An 18505-nucleotide genomic window follows, 5' to 3' on the forward strand; every position below is an offset into this window, starting at 1 on the left:
AAAAGACAGTTCTGCAGTTTTGTGAGCAGGAAGCAACAGGCTCTCTGAGCACCTCTGACTTCTGCCAGACAACTGAGAAGCATTACTTGTCACAAAAGGCAGGATATCTAATGAATGGAGCAAACCCCAAAAGTATTACTTTATTACAGTATCACGGTAATATCAGAGCTGAATTTGCTTGCTGAAACAATTCAGCTACATTTCTGTCTACTAGGAAGACAACTACCTCTACTCCAGGTGAAACCAGGACAACCTCAGTTTATACTTTAATTCTGGATTCTACTCTCAGTCATAAAATGTTCAAAGAGGGTAGCCGAGGAAGTACTTTACTTTTTTAAACACATGTATCACAAACAATGAGCCCTCCTTGTCTGCCCACACAAGTGCATTTTTCAAATCATACTGCAAAACCTTGCTGATATGTAAAATGCTCCTTTTAATTAGGATACAAAACTGTTCTTAAGTCTAACAGATAGTGCTTACAATCCTCATTGATCAAGGTGGTTGAGTTCTTATGGCAGAGGTTTGATGCATCAGTTACTTAAACAAGTCTGTCTGACACACTTAAGGCTGTAACTATTTTTTGTCAGGATTTTCAGCAGAGTTTTGCCACAAACTACCACAGTGCATTGTTTAGCTCCAGAGTTCTACAATTTTAGGAGCAGGACAAATTGATGTGAATGTTGCTAAATGACAGGAAATAACCTATTTATGCAGCAAGACACAGCAAAAAGAGGATCTCTCTGAACAGGCACTAGTAACAAAGTAGCTGACTGCATAAACATTTAACAAAAGTCAGTTGTTACCAAAAGGAATATGCCTATGCTTTCCAAGTGGTTAATCAGAGCCGTGAAGCTACTGACACAGTTAAACTACCAGAAAAGTTCCAGGAAAACAAGCCTTCTGAAAAAATAGAACTGAGGAGAAAGCTAAGTTAAATCATCTGTACAAAGCTTCTGTAGGCAGCTACAATCCTTCTTGAAGGCCATAAAAGATGCAATTATTATTGAAATTGTGGTATCAGTTACTTCCTGTTTTAAAGGTGTTCTGCAAAAGTTATACTTGATTCATTAAGTATTCAAGTTTTGCACTATACCATGAAGGGAGATACCAATTAGGGTAGCTATTTTCAATACCTAATTCTGACAAGCTAGCTCTACCATAGTGAAAACAAGCAGAAACTCATGTTTCAGTCATAACACTGAAAACAGAAAAGCTGATGGACAAAGCATGCAGGAAAGATGTACAGGACAAGGCTTTTCGCCACTGCTTGAAGCTTCTTTTATCTCTTTCATGTGCTCTGAACATCACACGCACCATCTATTTATGAGTGGTTTCCCCTCTAAACACACACACAGGCTTCCCCTTCACAACTTCCCTTTATTTCCCTTTGACTTAGTCTATGCCCAGCATGTCTCACAGGCTCTTTTTGCTATTCACTATCACTATCTGTACCTGATACGAATGACAGGTAGCTCTAAGAGGTAAACACCATGTGTCACCTCAGCCAAGAGCTTTCAGTGATGCTCCCTCCAAAGAACAACAAACAACAGTAAAAATTATAATTTTTTCCCATGTTATTTCATTCAAATTCAAGGTTAAGATCTTGGCCTGCACACTGTTTAAAGCAGTCTGAAGCACTGTACAAGAGCAAGACATTCCCTGTCCCCTTCAAAAGGCCAGGAAGTCCACAATTCAAATACATAATGCCAGTACGGTCCCACATTCATTCAAAAGATAGGAAGTCAATGAACATCACAGCTAGGAAGAGTTAAAACAAAAGCAACATGTATTAAGTCCTCCTCTGCCCACACTCTTCAGTGCTTCCCCTGAAGTTCTGCTTTACAAGCAACACTTTTAGAGTAAGCAGGATCCTTTTCTTGTTTGTAAAGTCTAGTAAGACAATCAGCATTAAACAAACAGAACAAAGATGAATGTGACTAACAGACATCAAAAGTAACCAAATCACAAATGAATACCGCTCTCAAGAAATGGACAACCCAGCATAAACACAGGGTAACTACTTACCATAGCACGTGTTCAAGAAGTTCCTACTGCAGAGTCTGATCTGCCTGACATTCCTAGGTTTTAGCAAATGTAAAGGTAACACTGACAGGAAACAATGCAGGGTGTAACACAGAAGGGATACCGACTCTTTTGCAATGACTGGGAAAGAAAGAACCACAGGTCTCTTCTCAGAAGGGTCTAACTAGCATTCTTTGTACCAAGTGAGTGCTAACCAGGACCAGGAAAATATTATGTGCTGGAGAGAAAGAAAAATGGAAAATGGGAAAGGGAAAAGAGTTAGGTCTCTGTGATCTAGCACTCTGCATCCTTGCCTTTTCAGCTGTATGACTTAACAGGCATCTTGTAAGTATGGTCCAAAAATAGAGTTGAGATAAAGCTGCGAATTGAAAAGTGTGTGGTATGCTTTGTGTGGAGCCCTGACATAGGCCTTGAGGCATTTAAGTTACAGACAAGCAAAAATGCACAGACACGGATGAAACACACATTTTAGACTACATACATTGCCTCTGATTTTATCTTCCCACTGGCTAGGTCCATACACATCTTCCTTATGCTACTAATAACAACAGAAAGGGACTTTTTGTGTATATTATTTTGCTCTTCCTTGCTTTCAGTTAATACAGGCATTCACAACAATATCTCATTACCAATGGCACTTAAAAACCTACTGAGGATAGAGAATGTCAAAGTATATCTGCCAAGAGCAAGCGGCAGGACAGACACAGTGCTGCAGTTCCAGCAATTTCAGAAGACCAGGAAAACCTGAAAAGCTGTAGGATAAAGACAGCAACTAAACAAACAATGTTTAATCAGTGAGTAATGAAGGAAGAGTAAGCATAAAAAGAAAAGGACTAATGCTGCCAACAAATCTCCCCAGTCCCCAGAAGCACAGCTGCATGGTAAGATCCTGCAGTGCTAGCAGAGCCCATTTTACCCTGTGCTCTTTTGCAAGCAATAAGACAAGCTAGAAACATGACTTGCCTTCCAGAAAAACTGTCCTCACAGGATGCTCTGTTGAATGAACTGGCCCTACAGACAAGTCTTCATTGACTGGACCAGTCATGAAAAATCCTTGACAAAGCAGGAGGTCAAAACAAAAACAAGTTCCTAGCTGGCATCTGGCTCCTCCTCACTATCATGTTACTTAAGCTGAGCTTCTGCTTTCAAACAACTGATCTGGAACTAGTCCCTGCATTTTCTTCCTGGAAGTTTCCGAACAGATGTCTGACTTTAGGGAGAGGGAAAAGAGAAGCATGCTTTGCTGAGAAAGCAGAGAGAGGACATGGTACAGAGACAGCAAAGCAATAACATTTTTCTGAAGATGCTCTGCAACCAGGGTCATTTTGTTCCCTGGAGGCCTCCTTAACAATCTTAACCATGGTTTTTGTTTCTGAGCCACATAAACAAAACACACCAACTCTTTCAATAAGGTAATCGGTACTTTGCTTTATGTTGTATGTGCCAAAATGTACAGCATGGCAAGTGTCAGCTGACAGGACCTGTCAAGTCAGAGTCTGTAGTTTTCCAATGAAAAATCCTATGGCATCACCAAACAATATACACAGGAGTACTACTATCTATACAGATGCTGACCTGCACTCAAGGACTAGAACACATCTGCAAAACAGGGCTCCTGCATCCAGCCTTTCTGCTACTGTAGAATCCTGTTTTATGTAACCTACAGCAGAGAGCAATACCTTAATCATGAGCTTCACTCAAATGTTTAACCTAATTCTTTCTTGGTATGCCTTGCACCCATAGCTGCCATTTCCTCAATAAGTGTTCTGAGAACATCACACAGACATCAAGCACTGAAGATCACTTCTGCAGAGACTGCAAAATTGCTGACAACACCTTTCATGTTCCCCCACATATACCAGCCATCCAACTAATTATTACAATCACAGGTTTGCCAAAATCTTTCCCTTGAATGCACAAGACAGCTACTCTCTCATAATCAAAGTAGCAAGCTCTCTGCAGACTAGTATGAATTGCAAAACAGAGAACCTTCTTAGTCTTCCTTTACACCAGAGTTGTTATTAGTGTAAAGTGCACACTCTCACTTCCTCTGTGGGCACAGATCAAGGAACTGTGTCTGCCTATTCCTGCATTGCACGTAAGAATGTGCTCAGCTAAATCAGACTTAAGCAATAAATAGGATCTGATCCTGATTTTCCGAAAAAAAAAAACAAAAAAAACCAAAACAACAAAAGCATCCCACCTGCAAACAACAAATAAAACAAACAAAAAAAAATAATCTCCAAGCCAAGCAAAAAACCAAACCAAACCAAACCCCCAAAACAGCCCCCAAAACAAGAGAAGCTAACAATTCTGCTGGCTGTCTCTTTGCCCTTATACCATTCATACCTAACCAACAGTTGCAGCTTTTACTATATACAGGTGAAGAGATAAAATTATCACTGTAACTCCTGTTTTTCAGAGTCTGAAGATAAGCCATTATATACTCAAACAGGCTCATTTACCAGTGGAGAACCCTGAACCATCCAAGGCACACACTCAGGCACTGTGTGCAGTACTACTACTATGGCTTTAGAAGTCATGCCAATTTAGCTGAAGTTTTATAATGCATTTCTATTAAACTGCTGCACGTGCAGTGTCATGTCTGGTTGCATACATGTCTCTGCACGTAAACAGAAACTTTGCAACTGATAAGCTGAAGCCCTCTTCCGAAATTTGGCCAGACTCAAAACTTCTCAAAGTTTTGCAGGGGGACGGCACTATAACTGCATTATTTTCAGAGGTAAAAAAGAATCTTAAAAAAAACAAACAAACAAACAAACAAAAAAAAAAACAAAAACCACAAACAAAAACCAAACAGACAGTCCATACAACATCCCTAAAGATCAAAATAGAATTCCAAACACCACTTGTAGCTGTCAACTGAAAAAGTGGCTGATTGGAAAGAGAAGAGAGGTGTTACTACAAAGCAACAGCTTAGAGAGCTTGTACTAAACCATCCTGCAAATCTTAATCATATTAACTGTGAGCATAGTAGTTTATCATGATAGCTTGATATTCAAACTAAACCTACCAGATGGAACAACTGGTACATTATGATTTTACAAGACACTTGCTCAGAGATGCACTGGGACCCAACTAGAGCTTGAGTTAATATCAAAAAGCTCAGCTCTGCACTCTCTTGACACTTTTATGTACAAGACAAAAGTTCAGGTAAGAAGGATGTCTATTCGCCATTTGAACCAAATGCCAATACAACTACCTAACAATCTCAGCATAAAAGTTCCTATATGAGAGAAAAGATTAATGCAGCACAACTCCCAAGAGCAGACACTCACATCTATTGCATCTCTTTCAAATATGCGGAGCTGCAGAAACAGCTCAAGCTTGATCTTGCGTTCCTGAAAAAGCTCCTCCATCTGAGACTGGGCCTCATCCAGCTGCTGCAGGACTGTCTCTATGTGGTTGATTGAGCTGTTATGGGGGGTCTTGTTACTAGAGATGGCAGAATCCCTATTTAAAGGAGAGAGAAGGGAAAGGGGAAAAAAAAGAAAAAAAGAGCATTATTAAAAAAAACCCAACAATAAAACATACAATTTGGATGCTGTATGTGATCACAAAATGAAGACTGTTTCAGACAAGATCCGTGCAAGCCGTATTACATAAAAGGTAAATCTGTATGCCTTTGTTGATAAAACTCCAAAATAAGTTTTTGTACTTGAAAAAACATTAGGAAATCAGACTAACTCAATTGTTTGACTAATGCAACTAAGGCTTGACTAAGGACATTCTGTTTACAGGAAGAATAAAGTTTAAAACCAGAGACAAACCCTTTTATTTAATTACTATCAAGTGGCATATGATAACTATTTACATTACCGAACCTTCCTGCAATCAAAAAAAATAATCAAAATTAGATAATAATAAAAACCCCATTACTTAATCTTTTGCTTTAGCATAAAACCTGCAAATTCATATATAATAATATCAGCTCCTGCAAAGAAGATACGTACCAGGGTAGCTGGGGCCCAATTTTATTTAGACTGTTACTGAATGAGCAATCAGTCTGAATGGACTGCAGACTGATGGCCTTGACTACAATAAAGTTACTCATCAGTCTGCAAAACAATTTCAAGTGTCTCTTTATAAAAAGACTTTTGCTCAGAACTCAGAATGCTGTAGAGCCCTGCATGTCAGACTACAAAGGCATACAACTGCTCCTATCAAAAAGGTAGCTTATGTAATCAAAATCTTCTTGTAGAGGTAGTGTTTATAAGCTGAGCTTCCTGTAAACAGAGGGTTAGAGACCATCAGTACAGCATGAAACATCATTGTTGTCCTAACATTTATCAGTTTTATTTATAGAATCATAGAATATTTAGGGTTGGAAAGGACCTTAAGATCATCTAGTTCCAACCCCTTATAGGTCATATCTTGCAGTCATCACCTCTACCCTCAAAACAGAAAGAGCCTCACAGAGTCAGATGTACACTAAAAGAGTTTTAAATAAAAATTTGTTTTACCTTAGTTGTTGTATAAGATCCTCGCCTTCCTTTATGACATTGACTGTAACCTGCAGAGTGGTCTGTTGTTGTTGACCAAAACGTTTAATTAGGTCTTGGACAGCCTCCACAGACTCCGCATAGACATCATCAAGCAGTTCTTTCTGTAGCTCTTCAAGCCATGTCCACAGCTAAAGGAAAAGAGGGGGAAAAAAAAGAAAGAAAAAAAAAGAATCTTAAGCCTCAGGCTCAGGCAGTCACCATTTCAGATCAGTCCCTCTGGACAAGAGGAAACAGACCGAGGTAGTGGAGAGAAACAGGATTTGCTTCTCTGCATAGAAAAATCCCATCCTCAATTTAATGAAAATGAGCCTTTGTTTCAAATAAGGTTTTCACTTCTTGGAAATACCAGGAAAGCTTTACCCGTGTTGCTAAGTCACCCTTTCTTTCCCATTTTCCTTCTACAGTACTGAGTGTATCCGACTGAGCAGCGCACAGTTCATAGTGAGAATCCCATCTGCAGCTCTGCGAGAGTCCCTGGGAGGGAAATGCTATGGTAACACTCCCTGAGAGAAGGGAGGAAGGAAGGAAGGAAGGAAGGGAGATGTATTGTAGCCACCATCAAATTTACACTGCCAGGCTGACACATGCACACAGACAACATAACACTTTTCAGTGGCCTTCAAAAAAAACGAAAAAGAGCATTTCAGAAAACAAGATACAGAGACAAATCAGATGGGAGAAGTTATTTTTCAATCATGATCTCTACAGCTATGTTGTTTACCCTCTTGATTTCAATTTCATAGTATTACAACAAAAATGATAATTAATTCCACCAGTTAATTCACATTTTCCCTTAACATACCCACATTCTTGTTCAGAACTGCCCACACACCACAGCTTACACAAAAATCCCTTGGTACATGCTAGCTATATCACTACTGGTAACTTGAATCCTACTGTGTTCTTTTCCGCAATTTTATGAGACAAGCTCTTGCATCCTAAGCTCTGTGTGAAAATTATTCATCAGCAAGATATTAGCTATCTGTTGTGCAACTGTTAAAAACACTGCTGGAAGAGAGGGAGCATGGCTGTCTCCTGCAACGCTCCAGAAGCAGCACAGTGAAACAGCTACTCTCACAGGAAGCATTCAAACTGGATCCCTCCTCTCTATTTTATCATCACATCCCGAATGCTGTGATTCCAAGACCAAGGATTAGAGTTTTGTTTTTATTCGAAAGAATAACTCTGATCTGATTTAAAGTATGAAGGTATTTCGACTACATTTTAGTCTATACTGTTTACAGATACAAATAGGCTTTGCTAACTCTAAACCTAATTAAAAGATTAACATAGTTAAAATACAGACAGGAAACAATCAGAACTGGCTCAATCTCAAATGACAGAAAAATAAATTCTGTTTTATTTCTTTGCTTGACATTTTCGACAAAAACACGCATTTCACGCTGCCATTTGTATAATGTTCTGACAATAAGGGTTTCCTAACTACCAATGGAGCTACAGTAAAACAGTAAATTCAGTCAAGTACTCTAGATCTTAATTGGTTCTTTTGAAGCTTTATTTTAAAAACAAATATAAAACTAATGTCAGTTTTTGTACCTTAGAGCCGTACATGCCTCCTGAGGTAGCCTTTCAGTTAACTAAGCTATAAGCTACATTTTCACAATTGGGAAGAAGTAATGCCATTTAACCAGACTTCTACAGATCTACCACCGCCTCCCCCCCCTCCCCCCCAACAGAACTGCCTATTCATACACACTGTTATTCGGACTACTCATATGCTTTAAAGACAATGCCTGTCACAGATTTGAATGCAACTCCATAGCTGTAAACTCCACAAGCTCAAGCCACAGCAGTCTTTCTTATTAAAAAGAGCACAAATAGAACTCACCAAGTGGGCCAAAAGCACTCGTCAACATTCATTTCAGCATAACCCAATGCAGCATCCAGTTTTATGGTTCCTGCCCCCACTTCCCAAATGCATACTTAAGAATGCAAATTTCACTTTGAGACAAATGCAACTTAAGAGCAAGAAGCCTGACAATACAACCTGAAAACTTTACTCAGGTTTCAATGCCCAGAGGATATGTTTTTATTCCCCAGCTTATGAAGTTTGCGTCTGAACTAATAAATAAGGCATCATGTTAGAGACCTTCCAAGTGAGCTGGTTCGTACACACAACCAGGGCAACTTGCAACTGTGAAAATGTATTTGAGAGTAACACTGTTGTTGCCTGCAGGTCTAATGTGTTCAGTACTGGCTGGAATCTCTCCACTCCATGCTTACTGCCCTGTCTATAAAAGGCTCAGTTTCCAGAGATGTTTATCACAGGCAAACTGGGATTAAAACTGTTTTGTCTTAGACTGTATCAAGTTTGCCCCTTAGCTCCCTTACAAGCACCTGTACTGCAGCTCAAGACAGGTTTAAAAACTACTTAAATTTTTTCCAGTACATCTTTTGCAGCTGGGTTGTGTCCAACCTGCACAAGGGACACCTCACCTCTGCATTTCTTATGCTCCACATACAATTCAGCCACTTCTCAACTGGGTGGAGAGGACCTGGCAGGAGCAATACAACTTGCAAGTGTTGGGCTGGTGATGTACTGTGTGTGCAAATACTCCCCTTATAGCTCACCCTGGATGCTGGAGACCAAGCTAACACAGAACAAGCAGACCTTTCCCTCTGCATAGCCAGTTCAAAGCCACACCACCTGCCTAGAGCAGAGAGATATAGGCACAAGCACAACAAAGTGTTATGCTGACTGGCTTAGCACTTGGTCAGCATGGCATCGCTGTGAGTATGGTATCTTGCCCCTCAAGGTGCCAAAGGGCTCAAAAATACACTGTGTTTGCCTAGTTCATTAGCTGAATTGCCCACTGTTTGGGAAAGAAAAATATTTACCAACGTGCAGAAAGAGAAGGAGAGTAATTAGTATGCATTACTTGCCTAGCTGTGATTCATACACTGTTGAAAGTAGGACAATTTAAGTCATTTCTGAAAACAGCCCTGTGACAGTTCCATAGGAAAAGTTACTCTAATACATTACCAAATAAGCTTTTTCCTTTTCCCACCAAGTAAGTTTCTGACAAACAGCTTCTGCTCAAAATAATCTTGATGTTTATATACAGAAGTTAGAATAAAGCCACCACAGATGAACAAAGCTGTCAGGTTATTAAAGCTGGATAGAAATTCATACATTTTACTGAGAGGAGCTTAATTTATAATGGGTAGCAACAGTCACCTGGCTTCTTTACAGCTTAAAACCAGAATGAGCTCTGGATATCCTGGAAATTACATAGTTTACCTTTATCTTTGGAGATACAATTATGGATGAAGATAGTACAAGGTTGCATGGCAAAGCCAAAAGAAAGCAAACAGTTTACAGCAGGGGGGAACAGAGACTAGAGCTTACCCATACATGATCAGCAGTGCAGAACTACAGATTTTATAGTGCAATGATTTTCTGAGGTAATGCATTATTCCATAAGAAAAAGCTTGGCAACAAAAATCCAGTGGGGGAAAAAAACCACAAAGTTTTCATTATAAAACCATTAACTTTCTCTTGGTGTGAACTTTTAAGCAACTTCCATGCATGTCTGTTTCTATTCTCTGTAAAAGAAGCAGCACGAAGATCCCTAAACAAGGCACCGAGTCCTGTGTCCTCAGTAAAAACTTCATCCAGCAACAACACAGCACTAACATACAGCGAGAAAAGCATATAAAATAACTCAATCCAGTCACAGAAGGAGGCTCTCCTGCTCTTTTCATCTGTTTTTCACATCTTATCAGAATTAAAATTGGAGAGGGAAATCAAACTCTGAATCCCTGACAGGCAAATGTTTCACCCAGCAGATTTTTTTCCTTGACCTAAATTTAGCACAGACTAAGAAACATCTGCTTGAATGAGCCTGCATCCTGTGCTACCTCTTTCCTAAGTTCTTGGGAGCACGCCATTAGTCACTGAGATGGTATTATTTTAATTGTCTGCAACATCCTGGAAGCTTCAGTGTTTCCATCATGGGCCTCTATCCATTTAAGTCTCATCTCTGCAATCTCCTGAAAGACTGCATCTAAATAAGATCTTACTGTATTTTGCTGAATATAATCAGAGAATGATTTTTGAGTGAATACGTTATTCATATTAGGGTAAAATATCCATCACACTCTCTCAAAGTTATTTTATTTTTCATTTTTGTAATAATGGCTTTTGGATATGTAGTCAGCCTTCTCCGCAGGATAAGACAAAAAAGGCACACGGCTTCTGCACGTAAAACTGCCAATTCCTCTTTCTGCCCCTTCCCCCAGCACATACACTGTTGCAGTATGTTTATTGCCACAGGCACAGTTGCTGAAGGAGCTATTACTTGAACAGGGCCAAATGTTGCAATAGTATTCCCTGACAAGTAGATGTGGGCATAGAAAGGGGCTGATGTGTGTGTGTCTGCTTGTAAGTTTTGCCTTTCAGGACATCCAATGGACAAAACCTGTGTCTTTAAAACAAACAAACAAACAGACAACAAAAGCAAACTCAAAAGATGTTAACCTCCCTGGAGTTCAGCTTCCAGGGTCTTTCAGCGACATTTAAGATAGTAAATGCACACTTTTTTTTTATTAGATCTAATTATCTTTAAAAGCTTCAAATATCCCTATCTATTCTACAGTTATAACAAAATCAATTTTCTATTTCAAACAAATTCATCCTTGAAGAAAAACCAAGTTGCTCACATGTTCCTAAAATTACATCAGCCCCTGTTAGCATTTTTCCTATTCCTTAACTGAACAAGAGAAGTCTATATGTCTATACCATAGCTTTACACAGTTTAAAGGCCTATTTCTGCCTCACTTTTCTCAAGCACTCAGTGCTATTTCAACAGTACTTGGACTTAAATTTGATCCCTTTTTTCAAGTAAAGTAGGTACCAGTATTGAAAACATGGAGAGACAATCTGTGCAGGGTAACTGATTCCAGCCCTACCAAACCAGTAAACCATAAGACACTTTATTGTGCTCCCACCGAATGCGTTCCTCTTATTTCAGATTTAAAAACATTTCTCAACTCTCAGATTCACACTGACTGGCATATCAAAGTACTGACCAGAGACAGCACAGATAGTTGGGGTTCTTCATCCTGTAGAGCAAAAGGCTCTAGGGAGACCTTAAAGCAGCCTTCCAGTACCTAAAGGGGGCCTACAAGAAATCTCAAGAGGGACATTTTACAAGGACAGACAGTGACAGGACAAGGGGGAATAGCTTTAAACCGACAGAGGGTCAGAGATTAGATACCAGGAATAAATTCTTCACTGTGAGGATGGTGAGGCACTAGGTTGCCCAGAGAAGTTGTGGCTGCCCTATCCCTGGCAGTGTTCAAGGCCAGGTTGGACGGGACTTGGAGCAACCTGATCTAGTGGAAGGTGTCTCTGCCTGTGGCAGGGGGGTTAGAACCAGACGACCTTTAAGGTCCCTTCCAACCCAAACCATTCTATGAGTCATGTATTTTTGCCAGACCCACCATACTGAGCTGTGCTATAACAACACAATAAAAAAAGTCAGAGGTGCACAGAAGCCCAAGGAACAGAGCCTTCACGCCTAGATGGGGGTATCCAAAAGCTGCTGTGCTGCCTGGAAAGGGCACAGAGAGTACAGACCAGCCTTATTATGACATTCAAATTTAACCTGTAGATCATCAGTACATAAAATTCAAATACTCAGGAGTGATGCGCGATTAGAAGAGGTGTCACCTCAGGGTCCATGCTGGAATGAAATGAATGAAAAGCTGCATGAATGTCTACCCTTACATACCAGATGGACGTATGCAATAGAGGGCATATTTCTGGCAGCAAGTGTGAGACAAAGCAAGACCATTATCAATAAGGTTTACTGAATCAAATACATATTCATCATAGCTAGATATTAATGAATCAACAGCATTATGGCCAGCTCAAGGCCTCCTCAGCCTTCTCATGTGCTGGCATCCTCCAAACAATGCCACATCTCAGTTTCAGAGGGCTCAGCTTCAACAGCTTTACAGACCACTGTTTCATTACTTTTGTTCAGGAACAGTGAGGTTTTGTATTTGAAATCTCAGCCAAATCCACTTCCCTTTTCTTTGTCTCAGCCTCAGTCTATTCTGGTGCAAAGTTTAGTTCGAGTAAGATGAAAAAAAACCAAGATAGACATCTTCTAGTAACACCATTATATTGTGTATACATAAGAAGCGCTCTGAGCTGTTTTATGATCAACTTGTCAGAATACATACAAAAGGTTATATGCAAAAAGCTAACAGGCTCTTAAGAAATCATTCTCTTCCACATACAGTCAGCCTGCTCTGTATTCCCACAGCTAACTCCAGGAAAATATCTGTTGCTCTACTTTGGCACTACTACAAACACCTGGCTTGGCCAGGATTTCAGCCTTCCCACTCATAGGTGAGGAGGGAGTCATTTCAGAGAGAGCGTGTGCGCGTGTGTGTCTGTATCTGTGTATGGAAGAATGTGAATTCGCACCAAAATCCTATTCATTTCTACTTGGTGACAGATTTCACAGCAAAGTATCATGAGTTTTGCCCTAAGTTTTGCACATAACCTTTTATGAGAACTGCTTATTTTGGAAACATTTTATCTGTGCAAATTTTTTTTTTCACCTTATCCTTCCATGTTATGAAATGTCAAAAGGCAAAAAAGAGATAAAGGATTAACTGTCTTGCAATGGTCAACAGTTTCAGTGTTCAGTTATGCTTATCCATCCTCAGGGTGGGAACCTAACAGGACACAGCTTCAATGCAAATATTTGGATGCCGGTATCTACAGTCCCAAAAACTTTTACACCTTGCCAGCACATGGCTTAACTTCATCACTTAATAAAAAATTTGCCTTCTAGACTGAAAATTTGTCACTGTTTGCATGGGAGATGAAATCAATATTCACAATCTTACAAACTAGTAATAACAGCATGGAATCAACTTACATATAAGCAAGCAACCAATTTTCATGGATTACCATTAAGCAAAAATTAGTAACAGTGACACCATTACATAACATTGTATTTCTAGCTTCCCTGAATATATCCGTTTTTTCCCCAGTGAGAAATACGGTCTATTGAAGTTAGCCTGTGAGAAATCTGAGTACTTGTATGTTGTTTTCTTATGTTTGTAAGCTACAGGGAGCTCTACCAGCCTGTAATCACCTGGCTAGAGAACTTCTGGAAACGTTAAAGACAGCCAGCATTTCCAATGTGCACTGTAACATCCTGCTGCACACACACTACACAGCTGCTTTGTGCACAGGTATAGCAAAAGTCTGTTACTTTCAGGATGTCAAGCCGATCTACTGCTTTCGTGGCAAGCAAGCCGCCTCTGAAAGCAGAAACTGTGCTGATCTACTAAGCGTGAACAGAGTAACGGTCTGTGCTGACACATCAGGGCTGTTGTTTCCCAGGCAAGCTGGGAAAAGTTGCAGATAAATTCTGTGTGAAGCATAAAGGTTATGTAAAGCTACACAGGAGAAGTAGAATTGGAACACTCTCATCCAGATGAGGAGCATTCATTCAATATGAAGTATTTCTGGGGAAAAGAATAAAACTCACCAAAACATCCTACCTAAAAAAAATCAAGGGATTGGATGGATATCAGAGCCACATTCCAAAGCCTCAAAACAGCTAGCTACTCGCATTACCAGCTTTTCTCAGCTCTCTGGCTCCCTCCAAACTGTCACACGCAAACATGGTTTCTATTCTTCATGCCTATTTTTTAGACCAAGAAAAAAACAAAAACCCACAAGAAGGAAACTTCACCCTGAATACTTGAAACACAAGACACGTTGATGGCATTTTGCTTTTTTTGTTTGTTTAGGGGGATTTGTTGTTTGTTTGCTTGTTTGTTTTAGCAACTGAAGCATCTCTTTCTGGTTCAACAAGTAGCATATTATCCTACTACTTGAATTCCTCTCTTCACTAGCTAAGAGTAATTAATTTCTTCACTCCCCCATACAGCAGAAAGGTTACGTGCTTACAGGTATGCACTAATTTATTCAGTAACTTCCCACATCCTGCAGGAGAACAGCAATTCTCCTGCCAACAAAGCACAGATGACTTTCAGGTTTAGGGCATTTTTATCTTCCATCTGCTTTGTGATGCCTTCTCAGCACTCCACATGCATGTTTGATAACAAACATGCTCTTGAAAACAGATCAGAATACAGAAAGCACAGAACAGCTTTGAGCTTGCTATTTCATTGCACCGTAACCAAACGACTAGTCTACTAAATATGAGCCACACTGTATTTTTAAATGGAATGCAAATAAACAATAGACTTGCTCACATAAATAACTACGCTTTTTAATTTTCCTTGCTTTATTACGTATAAAGGCCAGCCACACGACAAACAAAAATGAACATGTGTACACCAGCCACAGTACCTTTTCTCCAAAGGTCCAGGCTACAAAGAGGCTGCCATAGTAACTAACAGCTGTGTGTACTTAGAGGCTCACAATGATATCCATTTTCCCAAAGAAATAAATCAAGATATGGAATATCCTTTTTTTTTCAATACATTATTATCTAGGGGAGCAGTGGCAACATTCCAACACATCTGGATCAGCATCCCAGAATTACTCAACAGTGACTCACACATCAGTCTGCCTTTCACTTTTGGGAGATTATTTAAAGCCCTTTCCTTGCAAATCCTTTTATAGTATTCGTCTTCTATCACTACAACCCACTGTATCCATTTAAATACCATTCCAGTTGCTCTACTTAATGCAAATTAAAACAGGTAATGAAGAAATTTATAGAAACAATGAACATGTTTCAGAAGAGAACTACTCTCATGCTTCACAACAGGTAATGGAACAGGGTAGCAAGGTAATGGAACAGCACTACGTGCTTGAGAAAAGTGCAACAAAATTGTTGTCCCCCAAGAATAGCTTACAATACAGCATTTATGTTTTGCTTAAACAAGCAGAGCCCTGGAAGAATACTGACAAGGAAGTGTCTAACAGAAAACTGATGGGGGAGCTATGTACTCATGTCTGGAGCCAAAAAGTAATTCAATTCTGACCTCCTTCAAAGACCAACTCCCTTCTGCATTTGTTTCAAGTGCAAAGCAGATGTTTCATATACAAAAAACTCCCACCCTTATCCTCCACAAGGTTTTGCTGAAGAAGCTACTTTGAATACTATACTTCCCCACTGAACAAACCATTTCTCAGTGTAGTGTGAAGGGAAGGAAGACATCTGATATGCTGTGATCCAGAAGCCTTTAATATTTTCACCGAGTTTGAGCAGAAAGAAGACTTAACACAAGCTCTAAACAGAAAGTAAGTAATGTACAGTTGTTGAAATTTGCCACTATCTTAACCTAAACCCCCCTACTGAAGTCATTATTTTTGCTCAAGCCTATTTCAACCTCTCCCATGAGCTTAGAAACTCACATGATCTGTGTTCTGAACCGGAGCAGAAAACTGATTTGGATGAAAACTGAATGTGTTTCATAGAAGCATAGTATGGTTTGGGTTGGGAAGGACCTCAAGATCAAGTAGTTCCAACCCCCCTACCATGGGCAGGGACACCTTCCACTAGATCAGGTCGTGCTATGCCCTATCCAGCCTGGCCTTGAAACTGGGGCACCCACAACTTCTTTGAGCAGCCTGTTCCAATTTTCTTTTCCTGGTGTATTACTTCAACCTTTGAAGAAGACTGAAAATTGCAAATATGAGGCAAACCACTGTCATTATCAGGTAAAATATCTTTAGTTTGTGAAGAACCGTCAATATACAGAATCAAAATGTAATGTGTAAATCAGAGAAATTCAACAGTCTCTCTGGGCAACAGGATTGCCTTAAGTAGCCTTGTGCTTCTGCCATGTGTTTCAGTCTCATGCTGTGTCTGACAACTCAGTTAACTGTACTGGAGAGCTCGCTGGATTAAAGAACCAAAACCACAAGTGCACAGTATCTCTCTTCACAGTCCTGCCTTTTAGCTGCATCAGTTCCCTGATCTGACCCTCCCCCCCTTCCCTGTGACTGAACAAGCACAGGCACTTGCACAAGAAAGGAGGTAGAAGCTGCTTCTGCTTCAAAGTAAAAAAAAAAAAAAGGCAACAAAACAAACAAACAAACAAACAAAAAAAACCAAACACAACGAAACATTAAAAAAATACATAAAACAATCACCCTACTCCAGCCCCCAATCCAGTGAATTACAAACCAAAGCCTACTGTACAATGGCAGTTTCATGACTTCCTATGGCAAGGTTCTAACAATGAAAGTAACATTGGACAATTAGCGGTTTAATGTTATGACTACAATTTAGCAGCAGTTTTACCTCCTTAACATGAGTGTGAAAGGACACAGACATGTCCAGCAGGATCTTGCGCTGCTCCACACGCCTAACAAAATCCTGTATCCTGTCTTCGAGTTGATGAGCAGCTTGATAAATTTCTTCCGGGTCACACTCTCCAGTCTGAGCGAGCTGTTCAGCGGCTTCTAGGAGCTTATCTGCATTGGTATATGTGTTCTGTAGAGAAATAAGTTAATTTCAGAGGCTTAAGTGAAAGGAAATTCAGGCAGTGTATTTTAAAGCCATTCCACTAATGAAAACGAAAGGACAAAAAGGCCCTTGGACTGTATTTTTCATCTATTTTTTTTAAGTAGTAGAATATAATCTTACTAAAGATTTTGTTGTATTTCTAGATACTTTTTCATTTAATTGTGCATAAATTCATTCCTTATCTCCTTATTTACATCTATTCAAACATCGCCTCAATCCAGAACTCTGGGAGCCTATTTATTCATCTTTGGAATTAGTATTTTATATTCACAACTAGAATAAAGATCAGCCTAAATGTCTAGTTACTTCAATACTGGAAAAACCACTACAGGCATGGCCAGAAAACTTCAAATGTGTATTATCAGAGAGGTGAGAAAGTCCTAGTTGCTGGTAAGGATGCTTAACATCAAATCTGCACATCCAGCAGGAAGGTGGAAAGTGACCAGGCACAGAGGAATAAAATCTCTCTCCATCCTTACAGAAGAGAGGTATCCAAAATCCATGTGTCAACTGGATCATCCATCATTTGTGAAACAGCAGCAACAGAAGAAAATTTAGAAGTCAGCTATGGCTAAGTGTTAAGAGTAGAACAGTGTCCCAATACATCATAGGATTAACAAATGCAGATCAGCAGTCTTATTAGAGATTTGGGTCAAAGCAGAAAACAGAATGGAGGAGTCTGGTACCTCATATACTTAGAAGAGCTATGGTCCTGAGAAGAAAGATACATTTTAACAACTCTTAAAGTGTAGTACTTGCAGCCTGCAGCTATATCTTTCTCATTTATTCAAATCAGGACTGATTCCAAACATTTGCTAAAATTTGGGTGCTCTTTTTGAGCCTAACCTTGGGTTTCCATGAGAATAGTTCTCAAAACGGACTCATCAAGAAAGCATAGAAGGGTGTTTACCTCTGCAGCAAACAGACTGAAGCCAAGTCTACGTTAAAGAAGCTTTGCTTGTCACTACATGGTAAGTCTGAACCATGGACTATAAAAAAAGAAATCTTAACAGTATAAACTGTGCCCTTCCTTTCCCTTCTGCCCTTCCAACCTCAATTACATCAGGTAGAAACACCATTTGCCAAGACAAATTAAGTGTATGCAAATGTACTTTTCTTTGCCATAAATATAGTATCACACCTCCAATCAACATTATAATATCCCTGAAAGTTAAATCCAAGCCTGGCCCTAAAACTCAACTAAGGGGCAGGAAATAAAAGCTCTCCTCCAGGGTCTCAAGAAAATTAACCAGGCAAGCCCAGGACAGATTACCTGACTCAGTGCAGCTTTCATATATTTGGCAGGGGAGTTCCCCCTTTGTTTATTATGCCTTATTTATGTAAGGAATTAAATCCATGCTGTTCCTTGATTTTGACTATGACCATCTTAGACTCTCCGTAAGCTTCAGCTTTTTAATTGCATGGAGAAGTAGA

At 39.7% G+C, this 18505-nt stretch overlaps 1 protein-coding gene across 3 annotated transcripts in view; it reads right to left on the bottom strand.

The window, feature by feature from the left end:
* The window catches only part of TRIO (trio Rho guanine nucleotide exchange factor), a 241115-nt gene that overhangs the window by 108996 nt on the left and 113614 nt on the right, over positions 1 to 18505 (bottom strand). For all 3 annotated transcript variants that reach the window (XM_061346723.1, XM_061346724.1, XM_061346725.1), the window contains exons 11-13: positions 16847 to 17038; positions 6531 to 6700; positions 5346 to 5520 (exon numbers count right to left, since the gene is read on the bottom strand). In XM_061346723.1, coding sequence (XP_061202707.1) covers positions 5346 to 5520; positions 6531 to 6700; positions 16847 to 17038 — 537 coding nt within the window. The remainder of the gene's footprint in view (positions 1 to 5345; positions 5521 to 6530; positions 6701 to 16846; positions 17039 to 18505) is intronic.

The sequence above is a fragment of the Neopsephotus bourkii genome, unplaced genomic scaffold, assembly GCF_033783945.1.
Source record: "Neopsephotus bourkii isolate Nb327-2 ecotype Australia unplaced genomic scaffold, CSIRO-AGI_Nbou_v1 NB_272, whole genome shotgun sequence".
Taxonomy (NCBI): domain Eukaryota; kingdom Metazoa; phylum Chordata; class Aves; order Psittaciformes; family Psittacidae; genus Neopsephotus; species Neopsephotus bourkii.